This window comes from Pinus tabuliformis, chromosome 2_1 (genome assembly GCF_031772625.1).
Source record: "Pinus tabuliformis cultivar Carrire ecotype Pingquan chromosome 2_1, CPIR1, whole genome shotgun sequence".
Taxonomy (NCBI): Eukaryota; Viridiplantae; Streptophyta; class Pinopsida; order Pinales; family Pinaceae; genus Pinus; species Pinus tabuliformis.
The window spans coordinates 465,319,335-465,334,717 of NC_142299.1; the positions used below are offsets into that span (position 1 = coordinate 465,319,335).

The 15,383-nt window shown below is 38.8% G+C and overlaps 1 protein-coding gene across 2 annotated transcripts in view; it reads left to right on the forward strand.

The window, feature by feature from the left end:
• The first annotated feature begins 4,003 nt into the window (after nucleotides 1-4,003).
• LOC149200939 (shikimate kinase 3, chloroplastic-like) overlaps nucleotides 4,004-15,383 on the forward strand; it is a 302,762-nt gene continuing 291,382 nt past the window's right edge. Inside the window, exon 1 of one of the 2 annotated variants that reach the window (XM_089402826.1) lies at nucleotides 4,004-4,503. In XM_089402826.1, coding sequence (XP_089258952.1) covers nucleotides 4,302-4,503 — 202 coding nt within the window. In that variant the 5' untranslated portion in view covers nucleotides 4,004-4,301. The remainder of the gene's footprint in view (nucleotides 4,504-15,383) is intronic. The other variant, XM_089402825.1, reaches the window with a different exon arrangement.

Sequence of the window (15,383 nt, forward strand, 5' to 3'; positions counted from 1 at the left end):
ATCAAGGGGAGTTTGTTACTCAATGAGATTAAAATGATTGCATCGTAATGAAATATGGATAGCTTATTTTCAAGAAATCCTTGGAGCCTTAGTTGGAGATATAATCCTATTGTAGTGATTGTTATCTTATTTGCTGAGAGTTTTGCAATTTATTTTCCTTTTATTTTTATATTCTTGAGAATATGAAGAGTTTTAATTACTTACAAGAAGCCCAATAGTCCCAAGAAGTAGTTACTAATCCATCTTATAAATATTGTAAAACTCAAAGAGAGAGGGACTTCTAAAAATTTTGGAAATCCTTGGAGACTATAGACTATAGCTAGGAAGTTGGTGTATCTTGTATTTTGCAATATATAAATCTGAGAAGCATGGAAGGCCCCTAGTGAAACCGTATCTTCACATGCATTGTGTTTTGCTTTATATGTTAATTAGCAAATTCATTTTTGGGTGCATTCAGTGAGATTTATTGTTGCTAACTAACATACTATTTTGTGAACTAGGTAGTTCTTTCTCGCATGGTTACTGGTTCTGCATTTAAGCTTTCTTTAATGAGCCCTTGTTAAACCATAGGCTAACTATTATGTATTTTCTCTAGTAATTTAAACCTTCACCGTCGTTCAGGATATCAACTAACTATTTCCTTGGCTCTACATTTGTGGTGTTTATTTGCTCATTGCTTCATGTTCTCATCTATCATTTAGCTCTTAGTTAGTTTAATTCATGCAATTAGATTAATTTAGTTTAGTCTACATATCCCATTCCCTATAATGATCATCCATATCTCATAACATTTAGGGAATCCAGGCATGGTTATTGGGCCAAAATATGGATGGGGCTCTTACCCCTAATGATGTGAGATCTAATTGGGACCTCATATACTAGAAAGAACCCTTGTGACTGTTGTTGGGTCATTTATCCCTGTCAATAGGTTCTTAGGAGAAAACATGGGCTTGTCTTTATATCTAAGGTTAACACCCCCTCACCTTAAATATAAACCTCTAGCAATGACTAATCAAAGGATACCCCCTATAGCTATAAATTTTAGAGACAAAATAATATCTTGATCACCATTTTTGTGGCTTTCCATCTTTAAGAACCCCATAAATGGTTAGCTGCTTTCCTTCTCTAGATTCTTCCTTTGCCTAAGATTTTTCTTTGGATATAAAATATTTTCTTTTGACTAATGATCATAAATCTAGATTGAGAGCCCAACTCCCTTCCTAAGTTTGTGATTCCTCTACAAAGTGAGTCACACATACATATCTTAAATTCTAAGAGGACTGGCCAAAAGGTTTCAATGGGGTTTTCCATTCTTTCTCCGAGGTAACCTTTCATTGGGTTTTATTGTCATTTAAGTCACACTTAGGAAATATTAGAACTCTAGGGTTCTTGGGAGAAAACAAGGGTCCGTATTTGTCTTTAAGGTTTACATCCTTACCCCCTTAAATCGAAACTTTTGACAAAGATTCCTCAAAAAATTCGGGAATAATTTTTTATTTGACAATGACATCAAACCCAAAATTTAATTTTGGAAGGTTGATCTTGAAGGTCATTATACCCTAAACCCTCCTTAGATGAGTTGATAGAACCCATACGTCTAACAAGACTTGAAGGAATCAAAATGTATGACCTAAAAGTGTATGGGGTGTAATGAGTTTAGCATACCTCGACCCATTTGTGATGCCCCTCTCATTCCTTGATCTCCTTTTGATCCTTGAAGACTCTCCATTTGTGCTAAGTGACACCATGCCTTAAAGAATGAATCTCCAAGCCTCAAAAACATTTACAATTATCCCCCCCTAAATTATTCAAATGAGTCTTTGTGTCATTTGAAGAGGTTGTCTTTTTGACCCAAAGTTTATTTATTTCGATTGAAATGTTCCATGGAGTTTTTGTAATCTTCCAAAAAATGACCTATTTCACGATAAGGACCACACCTAAAGGGGATTTTCCAAAATCAAGTTTATGGATAAATAACTAGGATCATCACACAATCTCTATTTATGTCGGCAAACTTTTTCTTATGTCAAACTCCATTGGGACTCTGGCTAGTCTCATGCCCTTTTTTTTCTCAATCCTTGTCCTCCCTTGCAACACAATAGCCTAAATAACGACTAATACATTTCAAAATCCTCTTATTCTAGAGTTCCAATGGGATGCTCGATAGCAAGACCCATATTTGTGGTAGACATGTCGGTCATTTCCATGGATTAAACCTCAGTTTCCATTTTTTAAGACTCAAACCTAATGACTTCCGTAGCCAATCTTGTTGAATCATGATTTTTGTGTCACTAGAGTTCTTTTTGAAAGAATGAATGCATTCATGCTAATAAGTGGAAGGCCATAATATAACCTATGATAGGCGTCCAAAGAGATTCCCATTTAACCCATGGATTGCTCGATGAACACCTTATTCATCGTCACTTCTACCTCAAAGTGACTCACATCCATACCAACTACAATCTTCATTTTCTCGAGCTTTACCCTAATGCATTCTTGTGATTATATCCCATGTTTTGCTCTAGAACCCCCTTAACTTCTATCATGTTTTTATCCCCACAACTTTCAAACTTTTTGCCTATAGATAATACCTCCACAACATTCTTCATAACAAGATCCCTTCCACTATTCACATCCAATCTCAAACTTGGCTACTCTTCACTTAAAAGATTACTTGTGGCATACACAAACCCAAGGCTTTGCTTATTAGCAGAGATACTAAGAGTTTTAACACTTTCATATTAAGGCTCAAAATTTAAACCTAAAGTTGGTAGGCCATTGTGTTTGTTTGTTCCCTTATTCCTTCGATTAAGGACCTTAAAAGTTATATCCCATCCTGTCCTTAATTGTTGCAAATCCTCCACTTGGAAATTCTCTTTTTGAAAGCTACTCTATATCAATTAGAACCAAATCCTCATTAAACTTCTTTTTCCTTTTCCATAAGTCAACTAATTCATGATGAGGCTTAAAGATAAATATAAGGCCATGGACACTTTTATCCCCACATTCATAAATTCATCTCCTTCATCCATGTTACAAGTGATATTAAGCTCCTCTCTTAAGGCTTCAAAAACACTGGTCCGAAAGGCCATATGCCTACAAGGAACCTAATCTTCATGACATCCTCTTTATGCCTCTCACAATCTATACATCCCAATTGAATATCCAAGGGCACTCCAAGCCACACATTCACATGAAGTTATTTATAAGATAGTTTATAGTCTATGGTTTTATGTTATATCTTTTATCATTTGAATATTAACATTATTTATAAATTATACATCAGGTTTTGAAAAATTGTTTATATTTTATCCCATAAAACAAATTATCAACGAAATTAATGCAATTACTTGGATTATTTGATACTTAAATATTTCAATGTAAAGAAGAAACAAGCCCTATAATGAACACAACAATATTTTTGTTTGTTTGTTTGTTAGGTAATGTGAGTCTTGCGTGACTGGCAAGTCTAACCTGTGGCTTTGGTAACCGCAACCCACGAGCATCTAAGCCAACTAAATCACCTGGGATCACACTTGGTTTGGGCCACACTAGCCCTTAGCATGAATGGGTTTTGCCCACAAAATTTTAAACCGTTGACATTTTCACCACGAAGTGTCTTAAGAAAGAATCATGTCACCATCTATTCTACCCTCCGTGAACTAAAAACACAACACTATTTAGTAACAACAAAACCAAAATAATGCCTTTAAAAAAAAACATACTTCCTTGCATATGCATACGACACCGATAAAGATCGCTGATCCTTAACTCTCACTCAAGAGATAGTAAGACAACAGCCTTACCGAGTAAACGTTTTTCTATACGAAAAAACAATTTTAAATAATATTAAAGGACCAAGGGCTTCAACTTATCATTGTGATGTCTTCACTACTATGGCAAGCATTTTGTTGGCCATAAATACTTTTATCTTCCTTGGGAACAAATCAATCCTATGTGAACGAAGATTTAAGCACCGTTCTATTGCATATTCCGCCTTACTCCAATGTGTGGTGGTTTTTGACTTCGCCCACTGAACGAAGATTTAAGCACCGTTCTATTGCATATTCCGCCTTACTCCAATGTGTGGTGGTTTTTGACTTCGCCCACTCCATTGGATTGCTGTATTGAACTCTAAATCTCCGGGTTCGCTGATGTTTTTATACAACCGACATCCCTTATACATTTCCGACATTGTTTCCATGACATTCAGATAGCCCAAGAGCCTTTTCGATTTCAACTGTAAATTGCTCTGGCCTTGAATACACATTTGGAGGTTGGGTTTTTCAAAAACTGTTTGCATGGAGGTTGGGATCTTTGAAAATTGCTGTAGCACCTGGGCTGTGAACTCCTATATTTATGTTCATGTGCAGAAGACACAAAGGAGGAGGCAATCCTGTGTGAAGCTTGCAAGATCGAAAAATGCGAAGACCCTGTGTACGAGGACACCTTCAGGCCATTCGATGTCTCCCACATTGTCAATTAAATGCTCCCAGAACTCTGGTAATTTTTCTGATATAGTTTTCTATCACCAGAAATTGGCTTGCTGAAATGATATATATGTATTTTGCCAGGGAACCACCCGAAACCCTCTCTCTCTCTATTATTACTTAACTAGGGACTTCATTTACCTTCTGACATATTTTTATATCGCCAGAAATTGGCTTGTTGAAATGATATATATGTATTTTGACAGGAGACCACCTGAATATCTCTCTCTATATAAGTATAGTGTTAGGAAACCACCTGAAACGAAACATGATTAAATCATTATTATGTACAAGGGAATTATTCAACCTTATAAATTTTTAAGGCAAAATATGATATGAAATGATATTTTAATGTTCACGACATTAACAATAGTCTATGGGCCTATTAGTTCCCTGCTTTTCATCTTTTGCAATTCAATCATTTTCTTGTTCAAATTGATGATGAGCTGACCCAATTTTCCAACAATCCCCTCACTGAAAAGACAATGCCAAGAAACTGATGCTAGCATATTCCCATAACTTTCTCTGACGTCTTTGAATGCATCACATTCCAAAATGAAATGTTTTTCCGATTCCACTGCCCCAAACGTGCAAAATGTATGCACCAGTTCTTCCCAAGCTTCTTCAGGCCTTTTCCACCATCTTGTTTTACACTGAAGTTGATGCGAGTTGGTTCTTAATTGAGCAATAAAAACCTTTGCCCTCCACGGAATGCTAGCTCCAATGAACTCTTTTTGTTGTAGATCACACGTAGGGTTGAATTCGTCAATGTAGTACTTCTTCTTTCTACTCAACTCTTTTCCCCATACCCATTTATGAAACTTTTCCATAACAAAATCCTTTAGCTCCTTGATATTTGTGGGACAGGCATTGAGGTAGATATTCCATTTTTGCATCCATATGTAGTTTTGGTTCATCCATGTTTTCTTTCTTTCACTCACGCGTTCATTGAAGATAACATTAGGCCATCTACCTACTCCCATTTGCTCAATTCTTTTTAGATATCTTATGAGCCGCACCATAACAATTGCTTCGATGTGAGTTGGTCCTGTTTCACTCAACATTATCTCATAAGATGCTAAATTTTTTATTTTGAACTTGTTCATGATCAAGCGTTTTTGGATTTTCTCAATTTGTTTCCATTTTGAGACGGGGTACTGCTAGCCCACAATTCACACCAGGGTTGTGAGGTCGCGCCCCCACCCTGCCCCCCCTCTCGCGCCCCCACCCTGCCCCCCCTCTCGCGCCCGCTCCCAATTCGCGCTCCGAGTGGGAGCAGCTTTGGAGCGCCTCGGGAGCACGCTCCCTAAAAAAAAACGCTCCTTGCCTTTTCGGGAGCGTTTAGCCTTTTTTGCAATTTTTTATTTTATTTATTTTTATTTTTTCTGCAATAATGTTCCAAATGCAATTTTTTTTCAAAGAAACAAATAAGTTTTGAGTGGGGCAGCTTAATGATCAATCCTATGGCCCTAGTATTGATATGCGATTCATGGTAATGTTAAATTATTAAAGTAAAAGTGACATTCTCCTTGATCTTCATTTTCATCATTCTACTTAAATTTTTAACATTACCATGAAATGACTCAGGATGTTTGAGAGTGGTTCCGACTTCATTGGATTTCATATGGAAAAAGTAGAATTTTAGATTTCATTCAAAATCCAGCAGACTTATCAGTTTTTTAGGATTGGGAGATTGCAATGTTTCCATTGAATTTTGTCATGTATTAGGGTATGTAACTCGTATTTAATCAAGAGCACCAATCCCTCTATGTACCTTGATGTTAGTGACATTGGTTGTCGAACTCGTCTATCATGACCCTCCTAAAAATGTACATATCACTCAAACAAAATCTTGACTTGACATGCTATGTTTTTTCTATCTTATGTTAATGCTTAGAGGTTGATATTAATGACAAAGATCCCTATACAGATACAGAGGCAATGACAAAGATACCTGTGGATATTAATGCTTAGATGGTGATATTAATGACAAAGATCCTAATTTTCCAACAAAACTAAAAAATTAGACATTTCTCGTGGTGGCAAGAGGCCCAAGCATAAGCAATAGATAATAGATTGACTTGTCTTTTCTAGTTTCTAGTAGTTTTTATAACTATTGACTCTTTCATATTTATTATGATATTTTTTTAAACAATATATGACAATTTAAGTTTGAAGTTGGCAATTATAACTCATTAGTAATGAATTATGAATATAATGCTTCATGAAAGTTGAAAGTTGTTTCATTTCATTTCATTTTATAACATTTAATTTCATGTTAGATATTATTTGTGGTAATGGTTACACTTAGCTTACAAGTACAACTTTGGTGATCAATGATGATAAATGCTATATATTGAATTTTGAAAGCTTGAAACTTTAAGATTGATGAATCATGAGACTCAATATGTTGTATGTTACTATGTTATTAACTTGTGGACGTGGTTGATGAAGATTATAACTTCTAGATGATTGTTGTTATATGGTTCAATCTATGTTTTTGTTTTGTTTTGTTTTTTGTTTTGTTTTTGTTTTTGTTTTTATAATCTAATTCATCATTCTACATGTTTTTGTTGACATATATGTATCAATATATATATATATAACGCTTCGGGATTCACTCTCAAACCGGGAGCTTCTAAAAATGTCGCTCCCGCACCCATTTTCGCTCCCGCTCCCAAGTAACACCGATTCACACCCATATAGCATCACTGGACAAACTAGGAGTCCAAAAAGCATTTTAGTTGTTTTCCAATCCCAGAACTCTGCCTCTCTACATCTGTTTTGAAGAACATATAATGTTTTCTACCCTCCTACAATTCTCTTCTTTTTGCAGTCCTCCCAATTAAGTTTGTTGTTGAAATCAATCCCGAGGTACTTGTACTCATTTACTTCTTCAAGAATGTTGCCTTCAAAGAAGAACGTATGTTGGCTCTACTTCCTTTTATTAGAGAAAATCATTATTTTGGTCTTGCTAGTATTGACTTGCATCCCCACTTCTCTACAAAAATGCTCAAGGGCATATAGGTGCATTTGCAATCCATGGGCCGATTTAGAAATCAATACAAGATCATCCGCATATAAAAAAAGCTTTATCACAAACTCCCCCAACCAAACACCATCTCCACCTTGCAGATTTATCCACTCTTCCAGTTTATCAATATATAAGCCAAAAATAGTAGGAGATATAGGGTAACCTTGCTTGACTCGAATGTCACTTCTAAAGCTTTCTGAAATACTTGCTGAGGTTCTAATTTTGACTTTCACTTCTTCATAAATTCTATGGACAGCGGCTCTATGGTGGCTGGGGTGCAGGCGTTATTGACAAACGTTCAAAACCAGACACAATCTCTTCTAATTCAGGCTGGACCCCTTCTTCACTTTCTCGTGGAGTATCGCTCATCTATCTCTAAAGTTATCTATTCCACTAACCTAGCGGAACTGCTTAAAATTTCCCCAACAAGATGAGCCTTATAAATCTATTAAAACATCGCAAAATCGCAATCGCAAGACTATTAGGCAAGGTTTACTTACTTTTGACTAAAGCGATGCGAGGTTGATCGAATGGTCGACAACCTTAGTGATCCAACGGTCACCGTATCGTCGCTCGACAATCTGCGCGGCCTTTAACCGGCCACACGGACCCAATGAGGTTTATAAACACTCAGCCTATAGAAGTTCGGGTCTGGCTTTTCCCACGTGCTTAATTCCTTAGGACGGACCCGATGGGGTTTATAGACTGTAATATAATCGATGTCGGGTCCGGTTCATGAGTTAACGTTCGCCCAATTCTTTAGCCGATATCCATTGGATAACGATGGCCACTGGATCCTCCAACTTGCGGGACTTCTAATAAACCACGAGTTAACACCAGGCTAACCCCTGCTGTGGACTGATTGTAAGGCGTTGAAATTAAGATCAACGACTAAGGATGAATGTGGTCCTTCAAGCCCGATTAAGGAACCCGTATACCTTCAAACTTCGCAGTTCATAAATCACGCGAAAAGAGATTAAACTCGATTACACAATACTCGAAACTTTTAGAATTAAACAGGGAATTCAACAAAGGTGGGATCTTCAAGACCTTGTGCCTAGGGTTTGACCTACAAACCCTCATTTTGCTCCAGTTTCATTACAATAGTTGAATCATTAATTTCTAGACCCTAAAATCATATTCTAATTGGTCAAAATCGATTAAACTTGCAAAATCTATTTTCTCACAAGTTTTGGCCACTTGGACATCTCTAATTTGACCTAGATCTAACATTTTAGTTTGCTGGAATTTACTACATAATATGAAATTCAAGTCTGAAGAAGCATATAATTGATAAGGACAATTTTTTTTTGAATTTTCAGTTATTGGGCAAAACTTACTATTTTTAGACATTTGGGGCAGCATATTCAGTATTTTTAGCTCGCTAATATGTAACTAAATTATTGCTGTAATTAGTTTATCAGTGCTGAATTTTCTGAATCATATTCTTTGAAAAACTAAAAAAATTAAAATTTTCAAGTTTGGTGAAAGTTTTCTATTTTTAGAAGTATTAGGCATCTATTTTTGGCTGGGTTAATTCGCTGATCTGTGGTTAATTCACTGCTGTAATACTCATATCAGATCTGAAAATTGCTATAAGACAAGTTCACCAAGAGCCCTAATTTGAAATTTTCAAGTTCTGGTGCATTTTGCTATTTTTGGGCATGTTGGATATCTAGCTTGGGCAATGTTTATCTAGCTAGTCTGACTTTATTTACTGCTGTAATTTTAAAATCAGATCTGAAATAATGCTGAATACACAATCATAAAGTGTGCGAAAGAAACTAATTTACATCTCTGGTCTAGTTGGAAATTTTATGTTTCAATGTGTTGAGTAATTCTCACTATTTGAAGTGGTTTATGCATTGCTATTGTACATTGGTAAATCTGAATTTTCTGAAGTAATATTGCTGATATAAATTATCATAAATCTGTGATGAACATCTTGATTGACTTGTTGATTTCTGGTAGCATCAGATGTGCTCTTAGCCTCAAAATTTGCAGGGAGGTTAGGACACATGTATTCCACAATACCCAGAAATCGTTTTGAGAAATTCCACCTAGAGGCAGTTTTATAAAAATAAGTAATTATTTTTAATGGGTGTCTAAGTCTAAACTTAGGAAATTAAAATAATTAAAGGGTATTAATTTAACTGTGGGTGAAACTTCTAGAAGAAGACGAGGATCAAGCCAAAATGATTTGAGCCATTGATTATGATCTAATCTAGGCCGTTGGTTCTCAACAAAAGGATTATAAGAGGAGGTTTGATGGGCATTTGAAAAACACATCGAATGGAGATTAGAAGATCGAATTTCTGAAGCACAACAGTTGCCAAGAAGAGAATTCAAAGTGATCTTTTGCAGTGAGGGGCAGGGATAGTTTTGGTTGGAGATTTCTCCTGATTTGGGAATACTTAGTAGAGGAGGCAAAGAGAGATCCATAAGAGAAAGCAGAGAGGCCAAGCTGGCCAGTGGAGGCTGACGCTGAGGCAGCGAAGAGCCTTGAGGAGGTCCGTATTTTTGCTGGAGGAATCGATTTCTGAAGCTAGGAGCTGGGGTGTGAGACCGGGAGGTGGAAATCAAAGTTCCTGGGAGGCAAATTGATCAGCAGAGGGAGTGATGTTGCCCCTAGACGCTGTGACATTGGGTTGACATAGTGACTGCACAAAGGTAGCAAGGGGCATGCCGTTCTATGGCTGGATCAGTCGGGATCCCCTGTTGTAGTGTGAGAAACTTCTCACTATTCTTCTGTCAGTGATATTCTCTATACTGGATAGCCAGCAAGGCATCCCGAGATTGTATTCAGAAACTACTGCTTAATAATACAAACCCTCAGTTGCTGCATCAGTTTTCCCACATTTGGTTTTTCCGGGGACAACTGTCCAAAAGTAATTGTGTAATGTGTTGTGTATTTCTTTCTTGCTCAGTTTCTTGTTTGTGCTTTATAATTTAATTGGTGAAGACTGCAATGTATTAGTTTCGGTGTTCACTTTAGGAAACAATAAATAATTCGTTCAGTAATTAACAAATAGAAGGAACTTGATCAGTGGCTGCAGTGGTGATTCGGGTAATCGATTTTTCACATAGTATCAAAGTTGCAGGTGAAGCAAGAGAGCAAAGCCGGAAGAGCCCAACACTAAAGAGGAGGGTCGAAGTGTTGCGTAGGTAGAAAATCGAATCCCCAGAGGGTTACGCAGTCCAGGCCAGGAGGGCAAAATTTTCGAGGAAGGTCTCTCTCTGAGTGAGTTGATAGAGGAAAGATTTCCAGATCGAAGTTTGCCAGTGTTTGAGGGAGCAGCGCAGAAGCATCAACGAAGAGGCAGTTTCTGGTGTGACGCAGTTTTCTGCAGTAGTTGTTGGGGCAGAAAATCGTCAGAAGGAAGAAAGGAGACACTGTTCAGGGAATTTCTTCCTCAACGAATTCCTAGCCAGGGAATTCGATTTCTATATTGATGAGCAGCAACAGAAAGGAGTAGATCTACTAACTCCAGCAGGGAGTGCATAGGCTAGCCTAGTGCTGAACAAAGGAGAGAGGAAGCAGTTCGACACTTTCGTTGGCAGAGATGGCAGCTAGTGGGTTACGAGATCAGGATCGGTTGGATGGTGCATCCAACTATGTGATTTGGAAGGCGAGGATGTCATGCCTTCTGGATGAACATTTTCTCAAGATCTACGTCGACAGTGTGGTAGCTGAGCGTGCGGATCCAGGCCCGCTCAAAAAGTACAAGGGAGAGATGGCGAAGGCCAAGCGGATGATAATCGATGGAGTGAAGGATCATGTAGTATGTCACATCTCAGGCAAAAGGACTGCCAAGGAGATGTGGGATGCCTTGTCCACGCTATATCAGGGATCTTCCGAACAACGAAAGATGTACTTGGAGCATAAGGTGAGATCCACGACAAGGCATACCTGATACTTGTCTGCGCTATATTAGGGATGATACTCGATGGAGTGAAGGATCATGTAGTATGTCACATCTTAGGCAAAAGGACTGCCAAGGAGATGTGGGATGCCTTGTCCACGCTATATCAGGGATCTTTCGAGCAAAGAAAGATGTACTTGGAGCAGAAGATGAGATCCACGCAAATGCAGAAGGGGGAACGCATTGATCCGTTCCTTGCAAAGCTTCAGGAAACCCGAGACAAGTTGGCAGCTGTGGGGTCAACACCTCAGCCTACCGAGATGGTGAGGCTGGCCCTAAATTTAGTCTCAGAAGAATGGCAAGTGTTTGTCTAGAGCATCCTGGGCAGAGAGAGATTGCTAGATTGGGAAGGGATGTGGGCCGCTCTTTAGCAAGAAGAGATGAGGAGGGACTTAATCAAGTGCAAACTTGACAGTAGCAACAACAACAGTGGGACGAAGCTAAAGGAGGAGGATGAGAATGCAACCCTCGCATGTAAGGGGCAACAGGAGCAGTGGAAAAAGAAGAAATATTTTTCGAAGATCAGGTGTTTCCGCTGTGGTGAACTTGGTCATTATGCTATGCAGTGTCCTCTCAAGAAGAAGGACAAGAATGACAAGCATGATCTAAAGGCTACATCTGCACAGATCGAGGGGGAGGAGTTTTCCATGATCCCCCAAAGGTGGGGTGATATAGAACTGTAGTTCGAAAGAACTGCAGATGGGCAGGATCCTTGAGGAGTCCACCTCTCAGATCAATACTTTGCTACGGGAGCCCAAATAAGAAGTAGCAGGATGGATCGAGTTAGTTGGTGTAGAGGAGTGCCAGAGTGACAGTTGCAGTGGCTAGGAGCGCCAGAGTCTGAGTAACGCAAAGCTAGTATTGGCATCAGTGCAATTGGCATAGATCAAAGTTAGTAGCAATGCAAAGGTTTCAGATGGTCAACACAGAGACTAGCAGCAGTGAGAACTCCAACAACAAATGCATCATGTTGAACACCTGTTCAATGATTTTGGATGCTTTTCCGTTGTAGATGCAGTAGCAACAACAGTTGGAGAAGATTGCAGTGTTGGTAGTGGTAGTACCAGCAGCAACATAGATGCAGAAATTATGAGGGTTGTAGTACAGATGCAATGTTGGCAGTGGCAGCAACAATACAGATGCAACATTTGTGCAGTAGTTGGTGGGTAGCGGTGTCAGACATCAGTAGCATAGAGGGAGATGTTACAGAGAAGTGTGATGCTTTAGTAGGTTGCATTACTAGAGCACATTTCTTGCTAAGAGGGAGCGTTGATTTCTGGTAGCATCAAATGTTCTCTTAGCCTCAAAATTTGTAGAGGCTAAGACACATGTATTCCACAATATCCATAAATCATTTAGGGAAATTCCACCTAGAGACAATTTTATTAAAATAATTAATTATTTTTAATGGGTGCCTAAGTCTAAACTTAGGAAATTAAAATAATTAAAGGGTATTAATCTAACTGTGGGTGAAACTTCTAGAAGAAGATGAGGATCAAGCCAAAATGATCTGAGCCATTGATTATGATCTAATCTGGGCCATTATTCTCAACAGAAGGATTATAAGAAGAGGCCTGATGGGCATTTGGAAAACACATCAAGTGGACATCAGAAGATCGAATTTCTTAAGCACAACAGTTGCTAGGAAGAGAATTCGAAGTGATCTTTTGCAGTGAGGGGCAGGGATAGTTCTGATGAGAGATTTCTCTTGATTCGGGAATACTCAGTAGAGGAGGCAGAGAAAGATCTGGGAGAGGCAGCGCAAAGGCTAAGCTGGCCAATGTAGGCTGACGCAGAGGCAGCACAAAGCCTTGAGGAGTTCCGTATTTTTGTTGGAGGAATCAATTTCTGAAGCTGGAAGTCGGGGTGTGAGACTAGGAGGTGGAAATCGAAGTTCGTTAGAGGCAAAATCGATCAACAGAGGGAGTGACGCTGTCCCTAGATGCTGTGACGTTGCGCTGATGCAGAGGCAGCAAGGGGCAAGCCATTCTGTGGCTGGATCAGTTGGGATTGCCAGTGATAGTGTGAGGAACTTCTCACTATTCTTCTATCAATGATATTCTCTGTACTGGATAGCCAACAAGACATCTAGAGATTGTATTCAGAAACTACTGCTTAATAATACAAACCCTTAGCTGCTGCACCGATTTTCCCACGTTGGGTTTTTCCGGGGACATTTGTCCAAAAATAATTGCGTAATGTGTTGTGTATTTCTTTCTTGCTCAGTTTCTTGTTTCTGCTATAATTTAATTGGTGAAGACTGCAATGTATTAGTTTTGGTGTTTACTATAGGAAATAGTAAATAATTTGTTTAGTAATTAACAAATAGAAGGAACTTAATCAATTGCTGCAGTGGTGATTTGGGTAATCGAATTTTCACATGACTACTGTTAGCATTTGGCAACTTGGGTATCTTGGTATATTGTTGAGATTTGCACTTGTATCCGTAAGCAATTTATCTTGTTTAAGATTTACATTTCGCTATTGTTAAATACCCTTTAAAGGGTTTCTAATCAAAGTACTTAAACAACTTAATAAAATCTTAACTCAAGATAAATCTCACTTATAATCTCCTTCATCTCACATAGGTCCTAGGACTTGCATATCGTATAGGTTAGTTGTTGATTTGGGGTAGCATCGGGTGTGCTCTAGCCACGAAATTTGGTGGAGTGGTTGGAGCACATGAGATTTCCAATACCTAGAAAGGTTTTGGGTAGATTCTAAACAAATAAGGAGATATTAAAATAATTAATATTTTTAATCGAGTCCTTAAGTCTAGACTTAGGGAAAATAATATATTAATGTGTATTAATATGAATCTTTGTTAGAATGGTCCAAAAGACATGGATCAAGCCAGATCTAATCTTAGCCATCGATTAGGTACTTAATCTCGGCCGTTGAGATGTCATCAGGAAAAGTGTAAGAGGAGGCTTGAGGGTCACTTGGAGAACACACCAGAGTGATTAGTCATTCTATTCTCTAGAGCGGGGTTTGCTAAGAGAGATAGAATCAGTGATTGGGAGAGCAGCTGAGGGGCATTGAGTACAGAGAAATAGAGAAGGCAGAGATTGTGCCGGGAGAGCAACACAACAACCAAGGAGAGTGACGCAGAGCCAGCAAGGCCTCATGCAGGGCCACGCAGAGGCAACCAAGTGCTGCACAGAGCACCAAAGTGGCTAGCGTGTCTGACGTAGAGGCCCAGAAAGCTGACGTAGAGCCTCCTGGGGCTAACGCAGGCCAAAAAAGGCTGACACAGGGCCAACGCGAGACAGAGAGTGGCTGATGCAGTCCAGATTGGGCAGACGCTGGGGTTGTAGAGCAGTTTTGTGCCGAAGAGCTGCCGGAAGGATTTTCTGGGGTTTCAGCGAGGAGATTTCTCTCAAATTGTGAGGTATAGCTGCTAAGGAAATTCTCTGTTGGGTAGGCCAGTTTTGGCACCCAGATTGTACTCTGATATTGCTTAATAAGAAAACACTCGGATCGCTGCACCGGTTTTCCCGCATTGGGTTTTTCCGGGGACATTGGTCCAAAAATAATGGTTTCATGTGGTGTGTTTGTTCTTGTTTCTTTTAGTTGCTGATCTGTAATATGTTGAGCATGCATTGGTGTTTATTTTCAGTATTTACTTTGTAAATAACTTGTTAAAGGAAAAATAACAAGTAGGTAGGAATAAATTAGAAAAAGTGCATGAAGGGTTTCTAAACTAAGTAAATTTAGAAACTTCAACATGGTATGAGAGCGTGATTCCAGATCACAGGAGGACTAAAAAGACATCAACCGAGTGGAGCAATAGCAGTAGAAAACAGTTGTCCCAAGGTGACAGAAGTTGTTTCTAGCAGTGTAGAAGCCAAGGAAGTGTGACGCAGAGCCAGCGAGAGCCACGCAGAAGAAGCCGGGAATTGTGCAGAGCCTCAAGAGGCCAGCGTTGCTGACACA